This window comes from Pezoporus occidentalis, unplaced genomic scaffold (assembly GCF_034315485.1).
Source record: "Pezoporus occidentalis ecotype Australia unplaced genomic scaffold, CSIRO_AGI_Poc_V1 ctg16, whole genome shotgun sequence".
NCBI classification, from domain to species: Eukaryota; Metazoa; Chordata; class Aves; order Psittaciformes; family Psittacidae; genus Pezoporus; species Pezoporus occidentalis.
This window is the reverse complement of record NW_026913425.1, coordinates 2,526,653-2,544,392: the sequence shown is the minus strand read 5'-3', so window position 1 is coordinate 2,544,392 and position 17,740 is coordinate 2,526,653. Positions and strand designations below refer to the sequence as shown.

General features: G+C 38.6%; 1 protein-coding gene across 1 annotated transcript in view; it reads right to left on the bottom strand.

The window, feature by feature from the left end:
* The window catches only part of PIK3R1 (phosphoinositide-3-kinase regulatory subunit 1), a 54,715-nt gene extending 37,455 nt beyond the window's left edge, over positions 1 to 17,260 (bottom strand). Inside the window, exon 1 of the mRNA XM_062612339.1 lies at positions 16,408 to 17,260. Coding sequence (XP_062468323.1) covers positions 16,408 to 16,741 — 334 coding nt within the window. The 5' untranslated portion in view covers positions 16,742 to 17,260. The remainder of the gene's footprint in view (positions 1 to 16,407) is intronic.
* Between the last annotated feature and the right edge of the window lie 480 nt (positions 17,261 to 17,740).

Genomic DNA, 17,740 nt, shown 5'->3' with positions numbered 1-17,740 from the left:
TGGTTCTGGCCAACCAGTGGAAAGTCATGATGAGATGATTTCAGTAACTTCCACAAGGTAAAACTTCACAGACAGAGTTCCTTATGTGGAACAGTTTTTATCTAAAAAGCAGTGACATTTATTTTCTTCTGAATAGTTTGGCACTATCCTACTGAGATTACTAACCTCAACTCCCTTTCCATATAACCATGATGATGGTTAGTAATGGTGCTCCAGCATTATCTGCTCTTTGTAACTGAGCAAACCATACGTCTGCTGGATGGATGTTCATTGTAAGATACTGGGCATGTCAAAAATCTCTCCACAATGACCTGTCCCACCTTGTAAAACATCCCTGTTTCCTTTTATTTTTACTATGAAGATGTTTCTAATGCAAGGCCAGTTCACTTGGCTTGAGAAGCGCATTTTAAATCATTTTCTTTTTATTCAGTCATTGTAATACATAAAAATTCAGGACAGCATGTTGTTTTGCTCTGCAATAATACTTTGTTTTGATACCTTTTTACTGTGGAGGAACTAATGGGATTAAAAATGGCAACAATCCCCCTCAAACTATCCACAGACAAGGAATCTAAAGGAAAAAAATAAGCTCTTCACTACTGCAAAAAAAAAAGATAGTGTATTACAGTGCTTGAGAAGTCACGTTGTTTAGATCTGGAAGATTTACATATAAGTACTGGCAGAGGCTGCTGACAGATAAAAGCCAAAAATAGCTCCTTCATCTTTTGGGAATTATGGAAAACATTTGTAAGTACACAGAAAGTTATAAATAATGAGTTTATAGCAGTCACCCAGAAAAGAAAAATGCAAACAATGGCAATAGCAATCCAGCATCAGAAGACTTTTTTATTCCGGAAACTAATGTATTTCAAATCAAGTCTTTGTCCTCCTCCTAAAAAAAAAAAAAAAAAAAAAAAATGGCGAGAGAAAAATCCCCATAGCTGAGGGCTCTAGCTGTAGCAACAGAAATACAGCAATGTTGAAAGGCAGTCTTGCAAGAAAGTAAAACTGGGTTAATCCTTAAGGACCATTAAACCATGGCTGATCTGACATACATAGAAAGAACATTATTAGGAAATTCCTGAACTGGATTAACAGGGTTAATCCCACCATCATCTTTAATTTCAAATAAGGAAAAAAAAAACCTCTAAGTCTGTATGTAGTACAATTTTTTTAACTGCATCGTACACCTAGCAAGACTTCTCTGCACAGTAATGTCAGTGTCGATTTCTCATCCCAATGTATAGCAACTATTAAGCTATACAAAAAGCATGTCACAGAATATGAAGTACATGTGCTTAATGCTTGAACTTAAAGACCTCTCTTCCATAAACCACTGTTTGCTCACACTCCATTGCTGAAGTAACTCTAATTTAGACCTTAGCAGTTAAAATGGTGAATGAATTTCATGGACCTTTGGAAAGCAGTCAGGGTCTCAACTCTCTGGCTAACTGTGACTGGACAAAGACCTTCATTTGTGTACTGTATAGCACATTATGTTGTGGAAATTCATATAGTGCAAAATCTGTTTATAGGAAGTGTAAAAAAAAAAAAAAAAAGGAAAATAGCAACAAAGATAGTCATAATGAAAAGCTAGCATAGAAAACTGGCAATGATTTTACATTACCATCAGCAAGCCAAAGATTAACTGATGTCAGGATAAGGAGGTAGGGAATAGGATTTTAGCCTCCATTGGAAGTATGCATTTGTAAAAAGACTAAAAGCAAGAGGCAAAGCCTCTCTTTGAGAAAACCTATACATAATTCTAAGCACTTCAACCTGGAGAAATCCTTTTGCAACCTCCTGCAACCCCACAGTGTTAAAGAGTTCTATGGGGTCTAAAACAAAGAAAAATGCATCCTTCTTGAAACATGCAGTGCATGCTTCCACGTGATTTTTAACTCAGGTGGAAAAGAGAAAGCTGTTATTACAGAGAAGAAGGCAGCGAGGCAGAAGGTCTTTTTATGTCCTCTACAGAGCCTCAAAAGGAGAGCAAGAAGCACTCTGATCTGCTGCTTCTCTTTCTTGCCTCTGCCAAGCAGCTGCCCTACACTGGCCTACTCCAGCACAGGGGGAAACGCTGTTGATGTTCTCCGACTTCCCTGTAGAAAATTAATGGGGACCAGGATCAATGCTCAAGTTGACTGCCTCTGAGCTTAGGGGAGTACTGAATGTATAAATGAGCATGCCAAGAAATACTGATCTGTTGAAGCCAAGAAATACTGATCTGTTGAATATTTAAGTGCTGCAAATGCACAGAGCTTCTACAGGTCACACACATAAAGAACCTCAAAGAGTTTTTCCACCATCCTGCTCCTGCCAAGAAAATAAGCTAGTCTTCTAACTAACCCATCCATAGCTGAAAATATAATGGCACTACCTATCTACACATCTATTTCTGTTTCCACATATGTACAAACAGAGCTTAAAGCTACAGACACTCCGTTGTTTCAGAATGTTGATTATAGGATGCAATAAAAGAAGTAAAAATACATCCCTGACTTGCACAAGATGTGACCAAACATGTGAAAAGGTCTTCCAGCTATGACTCACTAAGAAATGGGTGGAGGTTTGCGAGGCTGAAAAGTTGCTGGCTGGAAGGGAAAAGCCTTCTTCCATGCTAGCCAGCAAGGACTGGGAATTGGCTGCTATTCTGTCAAAAGGCCAGGTATATCCTAATTGTTTTCCTGCTATCCTACTGGGGAGGGGGAGGAGAGAGGGAAATAAAAAAAGGGAAGCTTTACCTGTCAATTTTTTTATTGTGCTCCAGAGAAATCTCTTGGTCGTCTTGCCAAAACAAAGAACCAGAGTTAACTTTTATTTGACCCTACCAGAAGGGAACACCTCTTTCTTGTTTCATTTTACCTTTGTAAAGGAATTTATTTATTTATTTAAATGTGGGCCATGCCAAGAAGTGAAAGGATGTCTCATTTGACTCCCTGATGGAGAATTCTTCCAAAAAACAGTTCCCTGTTGAGAGCAGAAGGAAGAGGAATGCATTAATTTTAAACTGACCTGATTTTTGGCTTATGACTCTCCAGTTTTGACTGTAGTTCACATGAACTGCCTGCTACATCAGAATAAGCATCTTTTAACCTATCTGTCCTTCTAATTCTACCCTTCCAAATCTGCACATGAAGCTGGAAGAACTTGTATTTTAATTAGGTCAGCCGTGGCATCTTCAGAGAATTTTATTGAGGCTTTCATAAGATAAAGCTCCTCAAAAATGGTAGATGCAGCAGACAGCTGGCTGACACTGGTGTAACTCGCCCAAGCTCTGCTATGCTACCACCAGGCATCTAATTCTTGCAGGACTCAGAACTGCTAAACAGGAGCTGGCCACCTCCCAAAGTGTTATAATATTTCATGTAAATGTGCACCTAATAGTCTCTTTTAGAGAGATCAGTATGAGCAATCATCTAAATCTCAGTCTTGTTTTAACAGAAACGCTTTTTGTTTATTATTGTTACTTTTAAACAGCATTTTTCTTGATGTCTCAAGGGAGCTTGCCCTTCTGCTTCTCTTTTTTTGTGTGTGTGTGTGTGTGTTTCAACACACCAATCAGCTTCCCACGTTTCAAAGCTTGCTCTCAAACTGAGAAGCCTTAGGAGACAGAGCAAGGCAGCTGGTTATTCCAATGCCAGTGACCAAATGACTGTTCTAATCTGTTCTGCCTGAGGCTGTGAAGGGACACAGCTTGACTAAGAAGGTGCAAAGCTAGAAGTCAGACTTCTCTGAACACACATACTCAACTTGTTTGGCTGTTGCTTCCAAAGCCTTGTAGGGTAGTTTAGTTCTAAACTGACACACATAAAGGTTGGGTTGGGCTTCATTTTGCTCTGGGTTTTTTCTTGTTTGGGTCCTGTCCCAAATAGCTACATATCACCAAATTACACGCAGAAATTTAACATATACTGGGAGTCAGTACTGTGGTCTTGCATCAAGCTAATCGAGTCTAAGGACAAAGTTTCAGAGCCAGTTAGAGTGCCCACTTATGCCACAGTCTGACAGTGCTTCATAAAATTTCTGAGCAAGCTGCTTTGGTTGGTTTCATTTGAGTCAGGAAAAAAAGCATGGATTAAAGATTTTTGACAGGCTGCAAACAGGTGACCAAATTTAGTTAACGTGACAGAAAGCTCTATTTTCCAGAACATTAAATTCATACTGAAATGAGCGAACTTCATGCTTTTACTTCTGCATGGCTATCAACCTGAAACCAACAGAACAAATTGGAACCACATTTAAGTCTACTTTTTTCTAATGGCTTTATAGCTTCCCCATGTTTTCTGCACATTACACATTCTCTTTCTCTCAGTATTTGGTCTCTTTCTCCTTCAGGCATACTGTAATCCTGCCAGCCAAAGAGCTTTGCTTTTAATAAGTAGATCTGCCAACTTAAATACCAGTCTCCTAAGGCAATCAAATAATGAAACACACATGTATGTACTTGCACGTAATCCGTCAAATGCCTCTCTAGCCCACTACAAATGATTTTTGCAATTTGGGGTTTTCATAGGAGCATGCATTCACACACTCAGGGTTTTCAAAGACCAAATGCCATGGTTCTTCAGAGTCCTGTGTCTTGTTTGTACTTACAAATCCAATGACCCTGCAATTTATGTATCAGAACCTACAAGACACAGAATATGAAGAACCTAAAAACCACAAAGGTTGTGCAGACAACTTCATCTAAAGTAAGCATCTCCTTCAATTTCTCCAATCTGACCTAGAGGTCTGGTGCCAGACTCTTCCATGGCACAACACTCTTCCCGTGTTTTTAGTTTATCTGGAAAGTTAATGAATAACCATGCCAGGTGTCAAGAATATTTTTCATACCTCCTGCATTAACCATCTATCATCTACTCTGAAGCCACCTTGATTTGCACTTTCTAAACCAGTATTTCCCAAAAGAGAAATGTAACGTGGGATGTTAGCAACAGAGTAATGCAGAAAAAAAACGTTTATCACAGTAGGATGAAGTTGCACTGCCACACCTTTTGATTAAATAAGGTTGCGCTTTACAGCATGGCAGGGTAAAGATGGTGACAAAAGTAGCAGAGTGAAGATCTTAGCAAAATCCTTCCAGTAAGCAAGTTACTGACTGGCATTAGAAAACTAAAATCAAGTTTCAAGGACTGTAGTTTATTACTTCATGCCTTCATTTGTACAAATACTTGCACTGTGAATAACAATCACAATACAGTGAAAAAAATGCAAAACTACTAGTGACGCACCATAAAAACCTAACCCAAAAGGTACATAGAATGTGCATGCCCCTGTAATGCATATTACTATTGCAAGACATTCTTTACATGTACAAGAAAGTATTGAGAACTTGAAAATATGAATTCTCAGAATCTCGAAACAAGTGAGAACACTAAATTATGTCACAACATCTGCTGAATCTGTACACTCACGTTTTAGCAATGCTTTTGCTTTGAGCTTTTTATGTTTGGATTCTAGCTGGTGAAGCTGGATGGTATAGGCAGAGGTATGCCAGGAAGATCTATTTTGCTAGGAATTTTCTTGGACACCAGGTACTCGGTAACTGAAGCCAGCTGCAGTGAGCAGATAGTACTCCTTGAGATGAGTAATGTCTTGCACTATCAAACCTAATGCAATTCTCATTCCTGTTTTTTGTTATCTCAATGAACATTTAAGTGTTAAGACTTAAGAGTTCTTTAAGTTAAGTTCCATCCCCAGATTCAGCTTTTTAAATCGTTTTTCCACATGATGCCCCTATTACAAAGAGATTAACCTTAAGCTCTCTTGAACCAGCGGTCATTATACTAACTGTCTTTTCGGTCTACCTCATTCCTCACAGGAATCATGATCCAACCTTTGCTCACAACAGTGTCCTGAAGATGACTTGGTGTTTGTGAATAGGAAGTTTCATGAAGCTGTTATCAGCTGCATTACTCAAAAAAACAGAAGAGGCAATGAAGAAACTTGTTTCCAGACAGGAATCTGAAGGCTGCAAAGAAAAGTATTAAGACTACAAACTAGACAACCAGAATGAAACAATTCTCATTCAGTGAAGACCACAATGAAGAACAAAAGAATAAGCCGGAAAAGGGGTCAGGTGACTAATTAAAAACTGTATCAGGTGGAACACAATACAAGAAGGTGCACTTACACATATAGATACGAGTTTTAGATGCATAGTTTTGCAATCTTAAAAATGTTCTCCTACTATAGAGTGCAATTTACTGTATATATATGCACATACATCAAGATAATAAAACTGTGTTTATCATAAATGTAGAAATCTGTTACAATAACAGAATATAGAATTACAACTGTCACCATGTAATTTCCTCAATTATAAGAAACCCTCATTACCATCACATTAGTTACCAAAACAGGCAGTCCTAATAAAAGAACACAGCCTTGCCAAAGGATCTAGAAGCATTAGGCAAATTTTTCAAATGCAGTTTTTCAAACTTAAGAGGACTGAATACAGTGGAAGAAAATAACTTGGTGAAAATTATAGTGCTATCATCAAAAACAACAAAATGTGTGTGTGTGTCCCAAATGAAGATACACCTATCACTAAATTTGCAATTCTTACTATATAATGGACATACAAATGGCTAAAAACTTATCTACATGACTACTAAAGGGAGAACTTTAGACTAATTAGGAACATGCCCTAAATCTATCCAGAAATTACGAGCTCTGTACAGGAATTACTGAGTAAAATTCTACCCTGCCTTAGACCAGGACCCTAGTGTTTCCATTCTGAGTCTCCAAAATCTGTGAAAGGACAGTCAGACACTACTCTTTACATCAGTGTTTACTGTGTAGTTTTTGATGCATGTTCATATTATATGCAACTGATATACTGGAATCTCTTTAGAACAGAGCTAGCATTTGTGCTCCAAACCCTAGTGACAATGGGAATTTTGCCTGAGTGAAATGGGAGTAATAATTGCGCATTTACCCCAGTGCTGCTAAACCTTGACTATAGGTCTGACCTTGCTCCTTCTGAAGTTAAAATGCATCTTGCCATCAATTTACAGGAAAGTAGAATAGGAGCCTGCTGCTTCTTGTATGAACAAGTCTTTCAAGTAAACAAAAAAAACCCAACAAAACAATCATGTGTAATATTTTCAAGAACATCAGTACTTTAAAATAATCTTATTTTTAGTTTGCATACAAAGGGATTTTGAATAATGCATTTTAATAATCTGTTTAGAAGAGAGCAGCTCACATTAACAAGCATGGACATGCCCCATCTCAACTACCAGATGATTTACCAGTTTTAGATAGACTAGCTGTTTAAACAGACAATGAAAAGCAACAACAAAAAAAAAACACCAAAATAACCAAAACCATTCTCATCTTATTGGTGTGTTCTTACCCTAGATATTTGTCTTAGAGGAAACATCTGGAGAAAAAGCGTAACACTTCGTAACCATCTTCCCCTTTTTTGCTAAACTGTACATGCAACTCAAAGTCCTACATCTTAAATCACTGGGGAAGCCCACTATCCTTTTCAGCGCCAAGTTTTAATACTAAAGATATAAGAGACTTTATCACTACAAGAATAGTCCAAAGCAGTGACTAGCATTACACAGAACAGAAAAGTGCCAAATGTTTCTCTAGCAGACAGAGTTCTCCCAAAAGGCAGGAAACTGTCTAAAGAAGCAAAACTTCATGCTAGTCACTCTGTAACAAACATACTTAAACAACTGATTTTCTAACCCCCCCCTCCCCAAAAGTGTGCTGATAATAACAGGATTGTCAAAGTCTCTCACTTCACATAAGGGACTGCAGCTTACTCAGACTACCAGAAGGGTGATGGAGTTGTCAGCACTAAATTTGACCCAAGAGGAAGTTAGAAATACATGAAAGTGGTGAGGAATGCACACTAATCTTTCAACCAATGGTAATAAATTAGAAATACAGCACAGCAAAGAGAATTCAAACATTCATCCCTCTGTGCCCATAAGGACCCCTCACTGAGTGAAGAGAGGTCCTTTATTTCTAGATATTTAAGATGAAGTTTTTGTTACTTGCTGTTTTGCATATACTTTCCTAACACTTTCTTTATTGACCAGGCCAATTGCAATGACCACTATAAAAACCCTTTATTCTCAGAACTGGCTTGCTCTGGAGCTAAAGGTGTCCCTAAATCTTTCTCTCCATGATAAAATTGCTTATGTAGGCTAACAACTAGCCATGCTATTCTGGCTTCAGAACAATGGGAGTAGATTTGGACCAGCAAGAACAGATTCTAAATTATACTCCAACATCTGTACAGATTCGACACCAAAGTACCCAAAATAACTTGCTTCAAAATGTCAAGGGAATGGCTAATTTGAAAACAGTGTAATATCAAATGAAGAGTGAAAGACTTTATTACAGTAAGAGGCACAAAGCCTTGTCAGCCAAGAGTATCCTGTTTCAGAGTTGCTCTTAAAGAGTGTTGACCCCTCAACAGATGACCCTTCCACTGGTGGAGATGGGAAGACCAGGAGAACAGATTGCACTCCCACTCCACATGGTGTCCTGGAGCCTCACAGCCCATTGCAGACCACAGCAGGGCAGGTGCCCCTCAAGCGTGAATCAGTCACTTAGAAGGAAAGAGGAATGTGATGGAAGGTTTTGCCATGGCCTCCGTCACCCCTCACCTATGCCAAGCAGGAATATCTCAGTGAGGAGACAATTCGAGGCTAAATTCATAAACACAACAGACGTTTTTGCATCTCCATCCAAGCGCAGCACATGAAAAATTGCAAATTAGCACTAGACGACTGGAATGTGTGGTCGCAGGGTTGAACACCCCATGCAAGTAAGAAAAGGACTGCAAATCCTTGTCCTTAACTGGACATTTCTGGAATGTTCCTGGATAAAAAAATAACAAAACCAGACACAACTGTGCAGCCTTATCTACCACAGTCCATAATTAGTGGTTCCATTCATTAGTTTCCTAATTTAAGCACTTTGGTCTACCTCCACCCAAAAACAGCTTAGGAAGGAAGAGAGCTTGGAAATTAAAAGGTAACTTTGAATTAAGACTTCCCATTTGAGACAGTCTGCTGGAGAAGCCATAGCACACCTTGAAATACGGATCTGCCATGTCTGATATCATTTAAAAGTTTCTTCACCAAGAATAATCCTCTGTGATTACCTGCTACCTACTAATCTTGTCCCAGTTGGATGAGGAGATCTAGGAACCAATTGGTGCCAGCACTAAAGTTTTCTCTCCCAAACCCAACAAATAAATTACACCAATATATCTGTAAATACAACATAAAAACCTGGTGCAGCCATGCTTTGTGGGAGGTACAATCCCTCCTTGGACTACAGATCTCAGGTTGCACTAGTCTCCCTTCCTTCCCAGCTGGTGAGCAGGAGGCAATGGCACAGAAGTGCTTGAACATGCCTCATCCAACGTATCTGATCCCAAGAGGAAGAAAAAGGAGGGAAGAGACTCTTTCAATTACATCAACCTGATGTGTTTAAGTGGAATAGTCTGGCATTTGGCCAGTATCTTTACATTTTTAAGTGTCTGTGTTTTTTTAGAAGGAAGCATTAAAACTTAGAATACAGAACTTTATACAGAAACTCAATCTCAAAACAAAACAAAACAAAGGCAAAGAAGCCATAGGGAAAAATCAGCATCATCTGCGCCTGGCCTGTTTACTGAAAAATACAATAGCTGCTGAAGAGCTTCTGGAAGCTGAGTGGACCAGAAGTAAACGCAATTCCTGAAGCAGGTCTGCCTTTTGCAGGAGCATCTTCCCATCCAGGACACCACAAAGTGATCTTCCAGCACAGATGAAACTGGCATGTTCAGCCCTGCCAAGGGTAGATCTCACTTCTTGCCCCCTACATCCACAATCTGTAGTGAAGAATCTCTCAGGCATCAACCTCTGGGAAATGCTCTAACACAGCATATGATGCCAAGTGTATACAAACCGATCTAGCAGATTATATAAGCAAACTATCTGACAGCTAACTGAACTGTTAAAGACCTTTTTCATCATTCATGTCATAGTTTACATAGCAGTTCTGAAGTACAAGATAGTTTTAAAGGGTATTTTTAAAGCGTAGGAAAACATACACAATTACATCTTTCCCAAACTCAAGGCAGTAGTGTGGTTTTGAAACTCTGTCCTGAGAATCTGTGGGGCTTTTTGCTGAAAAACCATCAGCTTAGATAATTATTTTTAAATGCAGTCTTACACGAAAACTCTTACAAAGTAGATCAGTATGTGAAAACAAAGAATAGCATTTTGGTGCTATTCTCGTGGACTGCTGTATACAGCATTCCTAAAAGACTGAACAAAAAGCAGTAAAGTTAGTATAAAAAGTTACACCTGATAACACTTTACCAAAAGACTACAGGCAATGTCCAAGGATGGAGGCTTTTCTATAGGAAAGTGGAAAAAAAAAACAAAAAAAGTAATAGCTAAAAAAAAAAAAAACACAAAAAAACCCCTCCTATTAATGAAACCACAAAATGGGATGGCCTTTCAGACACACATTTTGCTGAAAGCATAAAAGCAAGTTAGCATGTATTAACCACAAATATTACTCTTTTTAAAGCAAAAAATTCCCTTTAAATTCTCTGAAGTACCTAGACTTTCACCAAAGTTTTCTCAGGACTTAAAATCCTTCTCCAGCTAAAATAAATATTTCTTTAAAATCCTGTAACTCCCCTTTTCATTCTTAGCTATGAAAATAAAGCAGCTCTTTGTATTCTAGCTTTCAGATTGATTTCATGGATGTTCATCACAGAAAGCGGCTTTGGAGCAAGACACAGATGTGAAAGAGTGCACAGCCAGCTGCAGTTACAAGACTGTGTTCTTTCAGATAAGAAAATCTGGATGGCTATATGGCATCACACAACTATTTAAGCGGGCACGGTTATTTGCTTGGGGTGCAGAATGATACATTCTTGGCAAATAGTTAGGACCATGCTGAAACTCAGAAAATAATGTTATCATATGCAAACCTAAGTAAGAACTATTTGATAACCTGTGTTTTTTTTCAGATGTTCCTGGATCATAGCTAAAGGAACAGATTCAAGATGATTCCAAAGGAGAGGAGCAGGCTACTTCACCTTTGCCTTGTTTTAAGTCTGCCTCAGGAACATTCATGTCAGCAAGTGGTATTAACAGTATTACAGAAGACTAAAGAAAGGTAAGAAAAGTCACTCAACATAATGCCACTGCTGTAACTATACAAAGGCATATTACAATCAGTGTGATACAAGCCAGAAAAATATTTCTTCCAGTGTCAAAATAGAACTGTCTTATTCTTTCAGCTTCTTAAAACAATATGTGTAACAAAAGGTAGTAATTTTTTAGACTAATTGATACAGCTGGAATAAAAAAGATGCATTTCAGCTATACAAGCCTTTTCAGGTCTGAGGCCATCTCTGAGGATCAAAAGAGGGGTCTGCATGCCCCAATTAATACATTTTTCACAGAAATATCAACTGGTCCATTAAAATATTTTTTTGAAGAAGTTCTCTCTTTTATTCTTCTGCGACGATTAAAACACAACCGGGAAGCCGCTAGGTTTGAAGTTCCTTCCTCCTCTTCTACCAGCAGGTGGGGCCACACATCAACCATGAACTTGCCCAGGTCCGCTGTAAATGTGCAATTCGTACTAGTACTTGCAAGCATATCCCTGTGCTCTCTGTGGTGCACACAAAGACTTTTTCAGTAACTACCATCCTGATTTTACCACTGTGAAAAAAAAACGCTCTGGCTCACTTTACTGCATCTTGAAAATATCTTTGTTTTCAACAGTTATAAAGCAAGTGGCAAGAACTTTAGTTTTCATCTGGCAGCTAGAAATTTGACCGGTACAGCAAGTAACATAGCCACAAGCAGCTGGCAAGGCTCTCTGGCAGGAGCCTAACCCATTTTTTCGTTAAAGTCAGAAGCAACCCACTTGTCATAACTGCCCTGTAGTCATGAACTTCGCAACTGCAGCAGGACAAAGGCTTATGTTCAACCTGGGGTTTTTACAATTAATCCAAGGGTTCTGGCTTGAATGGCAAATACATTTACCAAATGAGATAGTGACTCATTGCTTCACCCCATAATTTCCTTTTTCCATTTGCCTAAATCAGGAGAGATGATGACTGTTTTCTTCTCAACGGAGGCTCCAGGCTCACTGCATTCCACTCAGTCTTATGTCCCCTAATTTACAAGTGTAAGTAATTTTCAGAAATGCAATCACTGTACTGGCTTTATAGCAAAATTAAAGAAACAAATCCTACTGCATATTCAGTTCAAACATGCACAAACAGTTTTACGCTGTCAGTTTGGATCTTTGTCAAACATTGCATAACCTGGTCCCTGAAAGGAAGAGTTTCCAAATGTTTTGTGTCATTATCTTTGTCTCATCTGCTGATCTGAATCTGTTCTAGAAGGAAGTCTAAGGAAAGGTCTTTTTTGCTTGCTTGTTGGTTTTTAAGAGAATCTATGTTACAGTTTGATCACAACAAGGAAGAGCTTTGGACTATTTTCAGGCTTTAAACCAGAAAAATGGCACAAAGTTCCACATACACAACCCTTTCAAGTTACACAGGAAGTTGCAAGAAGCTCCAAAACATCAAAACACACAAATTATTCATATAAAGATCTGGTCTGCCCTTCTGCAGTCTGTCCTTCATTTCCAAGTGGGAATTTAGCATTCCAAGTTAAATCTGAAAGTGTTTCTGTTGATCAAGCAAAGCTTTATGCTCTAAAGTCTGCTTAAGATCAGCTTTCACAAACTATGTAGAGAAAGAATACCATATGAACCAACTCTGAATATATGCAGCTGTATCAGATCAGCTGAATCAAAGTGCACAAAACTCAGCTGGACTCAGTACAGCTTACGCACTTTTCATTTTCAAAGAACTGGCTGAGACAGGGATAAATGAGAGGAACGAGCTCTATGTAGCTCTAATTTAAAAATAGCATTTCAAGAAAAAAAAACAAGATCTTTACTGGTTCACACAAACTTATGTTTAGTGAAGGGCATAAAGATTACCCAGTTCTGGGACTCCACTCTTGCAAGTGCCTTGACCCTTCTAGCAGCAGTCAGTCACCCTTGCCTGGTGGGAGAAGAAAACTGGGGAAAAGATAGGTTGGGCCAGTGAGAGCTTCACACCAGCAAGAGGAATTAAATCTGCCTTGCCATAGCTTTGACATGTGCCAGGCCTGAAACTGCTTCCTGGGGCACTAGAATTCCTGGGGCACTTGTATCCCATTTCCTTTTGTATCTTTTCAGATTAAATATAATTAAAAACAAAAACAAAACAACACAAAAAAACAGACCACCAAAAAAAAAAAAATTCACACCCCCCCCCCCCCCCCCCCCCAACACAAATTCAGACTAAATCTAGTTCTGTATTGACATGGGTAAGGGTAAGACAAGCAAAAAGCAACAGTCTTAAAATTTTATTCAAGGAACTCCAGTTCTGATCTTGACTGATAGCTCTGGAAATTTGAATGGGTCATGTTAAAAATCTGGGGAAAAATCTCACCTAAGTGTTGTAACAAATAAATAAAGGTTTTACTAGAACTTGAAACCACTGGCAGTTTTATTCTGTCTCAAATCTGCTTTTAACATGTAAAGAGCTACCTATTTGTAAGTAAGAGTGTGACTGCATAAGACAATGGCCTGATGAGCAATCCTGCCCATGTTACTAGCCTCATTGACTGCAAAGCCTGTTCAGATGCCTATGATTAATTGCATATGAGTACTGCAGCATTATGAATACTGGCAACACTGTGCCTAAACATTTCAAATTTGATCTAATAAAACAATCTGGACATTGATGAGCAAGTGCTGAAGCTTATCAAAGCCAGGCAAAAAAAAAAAGCATTCAGAAGAAATCATTCAGTATTAAAAAGTATTGCAATGGTTCCTAAGTATTTTCTTATAAATAAATCTATGTATTGATTAAATTAAAAGAATTCATAGAATCTCAAATTAAGTTTCTGATATTCTCATTCAACATACACACAACAGGGGTACATTCAGAATTGACTCTTCACAGAATGAAGAACTAAATGGATTACAAATAACTGAGGTACATTTAAGAAGTCTGCTTCCAGTTAGCCATTAATTTGTCATTTTGATTCACAGCAGTTTCAAATCATGAAGTACTGAAAATGTAAACTTGACTGCATTTGGTCATGCAAGTTTCATACTAGGCATTAATTTATTTGAAATATACTCTAGGGGTGTAGAGAGAAGTGTCATCCTAGGAAGAATCTTCTGGCCCACTGCCCATTATGTTGGCTGCTGGACAGTATTAACTGTCCTATTCCCTGCACCAAATCTTATATACAAATATAATGAATCCACCTTGAAAGTGAAACGTACATTGCTACATTATTCTTTGTCCAAAATGTATTTCCAGTTGCACCTCTCTTTTCACCCTAGGTATCATTCTGTATCATTCTGCTCACTTACAAGTATCACCTTTGTTTTTTATAATGCTCTTTTGGTGCAACATTTCTGAAATTTGCTTCTAAGTTTTAGAGCACTCTCTGCCTTTTTACTGTAAAGTAAAAAGATATGTAGAGACCACTGTTTTAAGTAAACATACATTACTTTAAAAGTAATTAAACCTAACTCTTGAGCTATTTGGAGTTCCAATGTCAATATTTCCTCCAATCCAGCTGAGGGGGCTCTAATCCTAGGGTATTAGTGAAGGTGCCTATCCTTTTACATGAACCTTAAAATCTTTAATTCAAAAGGAGTTATATGAACTTAGCTAATTTTTTTTTTTTGTCAGAAAAAAACCCAAGGCTGGATTGTAAGCTGATTCTTAAACATTTCAGAGCATGGTATGATCATGTGTGTAGACTCCGACTGCCAGTCGAATTAACACATTTTCTTGTTTCAAGTCCCCACAGTCCCAAACTATTAAAAATAAACATGCTGTATATAAACAGTACTCTGCCTAGAGGCAATTTCAGTTTAGGAGAGATCTAGTCACTAAGGATTGGGGGCACTGTCTCATCCCAGAGAAGTAGAAAAGTCTACATGTAAGCAAGGCTCCCCAGATCTGTAGCAGAATTTCCCAGAGTAACTCCCAGCAGCTGAAACTCACATAAATGTTGGTTACAAACACAGCTCTGGGGCACGCTTGAAAACTTCAAGATTAACACCAGGATTTCCCAGCACAGTGCTGTGGCCAGCTCACAGTGTGGAGCTGTGGAGTATCAAGCAAGTACGAGTACAGAGCCCAAGCAAGTTACAAAACACTACTTTTACATTTGAAGCAGTAAATGCATCAAAGCCTGGGATGCTGGTTACTTCACCACAGCATGCTCATGTAAAGAACACCATTTTCTTTCCACCATCTGCCTCGCAAAGCAGCATTGAGGTGTCTATCCAAATAGCCACATTTATTCTGCGGTTACATACAATGGAAGCAAACATCTCTGGTTTAAGAAAAAAGTCAATGTTACTTAATGGAACATACTAATATACAAGGAATGATCAAAGAAGTAACAGTGTTTCCTTTAAAAAGCAAATAACCCATTTTCAGAATTCATCTAATGTGAAACCATGAGACTTAGGACTAGAGGCTGAGGACTTGAGAAGCCGGGACAGTAAACCTACATCCCCATCTGCCTCCACCTTCATTCTATCATCAGTGTACACCTAGGCATTATACACTTACAGGCAATTCTTGCATGCTTAAAGACACTGCTTCATATGCCAGTTCAGATTTAACTTTTTATCAAGCCCTCATCAACCTAGAAATGCTTCTCCCAGGGAAGACTCTTCTATTAACAGAAGAGTTCTATCAAATTCTGAGGATTAGAAAGCAATATATATTTAAACAAAGGAAATATCTTTGTTTTTTTCTACTGCATGCCCTACTGTCCAAAAATGTTGAATCTGATTTTCTCTTTATCAGTCTGATTTTCTCTTTATTGCGATTCCATTGTTCATTTTTAAATACCCGGTCTTACCTTTAAATGCCACAAGTTAACCTCCATGACAAAGGGCATATTTTTTGTTATTAGCAAGAGGTTTATGATAGGAACATTCATACTGTCAGATTCACCAAGAAGTGTCTCAATAGTGAGTTTGATGAACCACAGAAGGAAATGCTTCCATCAGCTTCTCAGAAACCTAAAATAAATGCTTATTCTCCATTTAAGTCTTTACAGTTGTGAATTATAAGCATACTTTCCAACCTGTGAGATGTACGATCTCTGTGGTGCCTGAGACAAAGCACATTAAATTACAATGTGTGTGAGATAATTACTATGAAGTAGAAACAATTCTTAATTGACTGATGAGCCATGCATTAAAAAAGCTGACCAGCAGGTATCAAACACAAAAATGTAAAGTCAGACAAGTGCATGAAACAAAAATGTTTGAAAAACATGGGGACACGAACACACACCTTCTGAGAACAGTACTGACCTTGTTGCTCACTTTCTGCTTCAACTTTTGCAGGACTTGGTGCTACAGGAAGGGGTCGAGGAGGACGAGGCTTCGGAGTTGGGGGGGATATTTTTTTTCTTCCAATGTACTCTACGTAAGTTCCTGGGAAATCCCCCCTCTCCCCTGTGGTTTCATTAAAGCCATTCAACCAGCCAATTTCCTCAGGCTTTGCTTCTTCCCCTTCACTGAATCCAAGTGCTAGTAAGGTACCTTTATTCACAGTTAATATATCTCCTAAGTGCAAGTCAATGTCTTCTTCTCGCTCTTTTCTGTAGTCATATAAAGCTCTGTATTGATATCCTTCGGCACTCATCTTGGCAAATTATCTAACATTAAAAACTTAAAGTATCAAAATGCAATTGTCCGGTTATATTTTTATGTACAGAGAGATTCAAGATTTATTAACTGGGATAGTAAAAATGTCAATAGCAATGTCCAAGTAATAAAATCCACCAGAAAATCAAAGAGCACCAGAATCTGTCATTTCACTACTGATGTTTTTACTGATGTATTTATTCTAAGTCAATGATTGTTGCAGAAGTATGTGAACCACTTCTTCTATGTATAGCAATATTCTTCCAGTTAGTTCCTTTTCTGGTCTTGCTGGCACTTCTGAGTCTCCGTACTCAAGGTCAGCTGATTCTTGTAGCCGGTCACACCTTCTTAGATGGACTTGCCACAGATTGCCCACGTACCTTAAATATTCTGCCACTGAACTCTCCACATATGCTTTCCCTGGAAAGAGAAGAGAAAACTGGTGAAATGGTTTCAAATTGTCTTGAACTCAATTTTCAACTTATGAGAAGCTTTTTGCAACCCTGGAAGAGGTTCTGCCTCAAAGAAGAGCCCTAAATAACAATAAAATAAAGCAGCTTCACAAAAATCTGCAAGCTAGCGCTTGTGCCTTTAGAAAGGATATACGCCCAATTACTTGAATCAGATTTGCACTCCTGCAATATGGCTTATGGCTACTGAAGCCTCAGAGTGAGGGCTAAACCCTGGAGCTATCCCTCCAGTGCAGTATCTAACCTGGCAGGAAGATCTTATCTCCGCGAAGACACATGACCACTTTTCCCCACAAGAGGTCTCCCAGGAAAGAGGAGGAGCTCACTGTAATTAGCGCAGACCCTCCCCACTGGGTTATTCAGAATAAGCACCACTGCTGCTTATGCAGAAGGTGAGGATGGGTAACAATCCCCCATCCCAAAGCCTATATTCCGAAAACCTATTGGAGGGACGGTATTTTCATGACCTGCAGGAGAACCTAGAAGTCCAAAATGCTTGCATGAGTACCATATTTATTTTTTCTTAA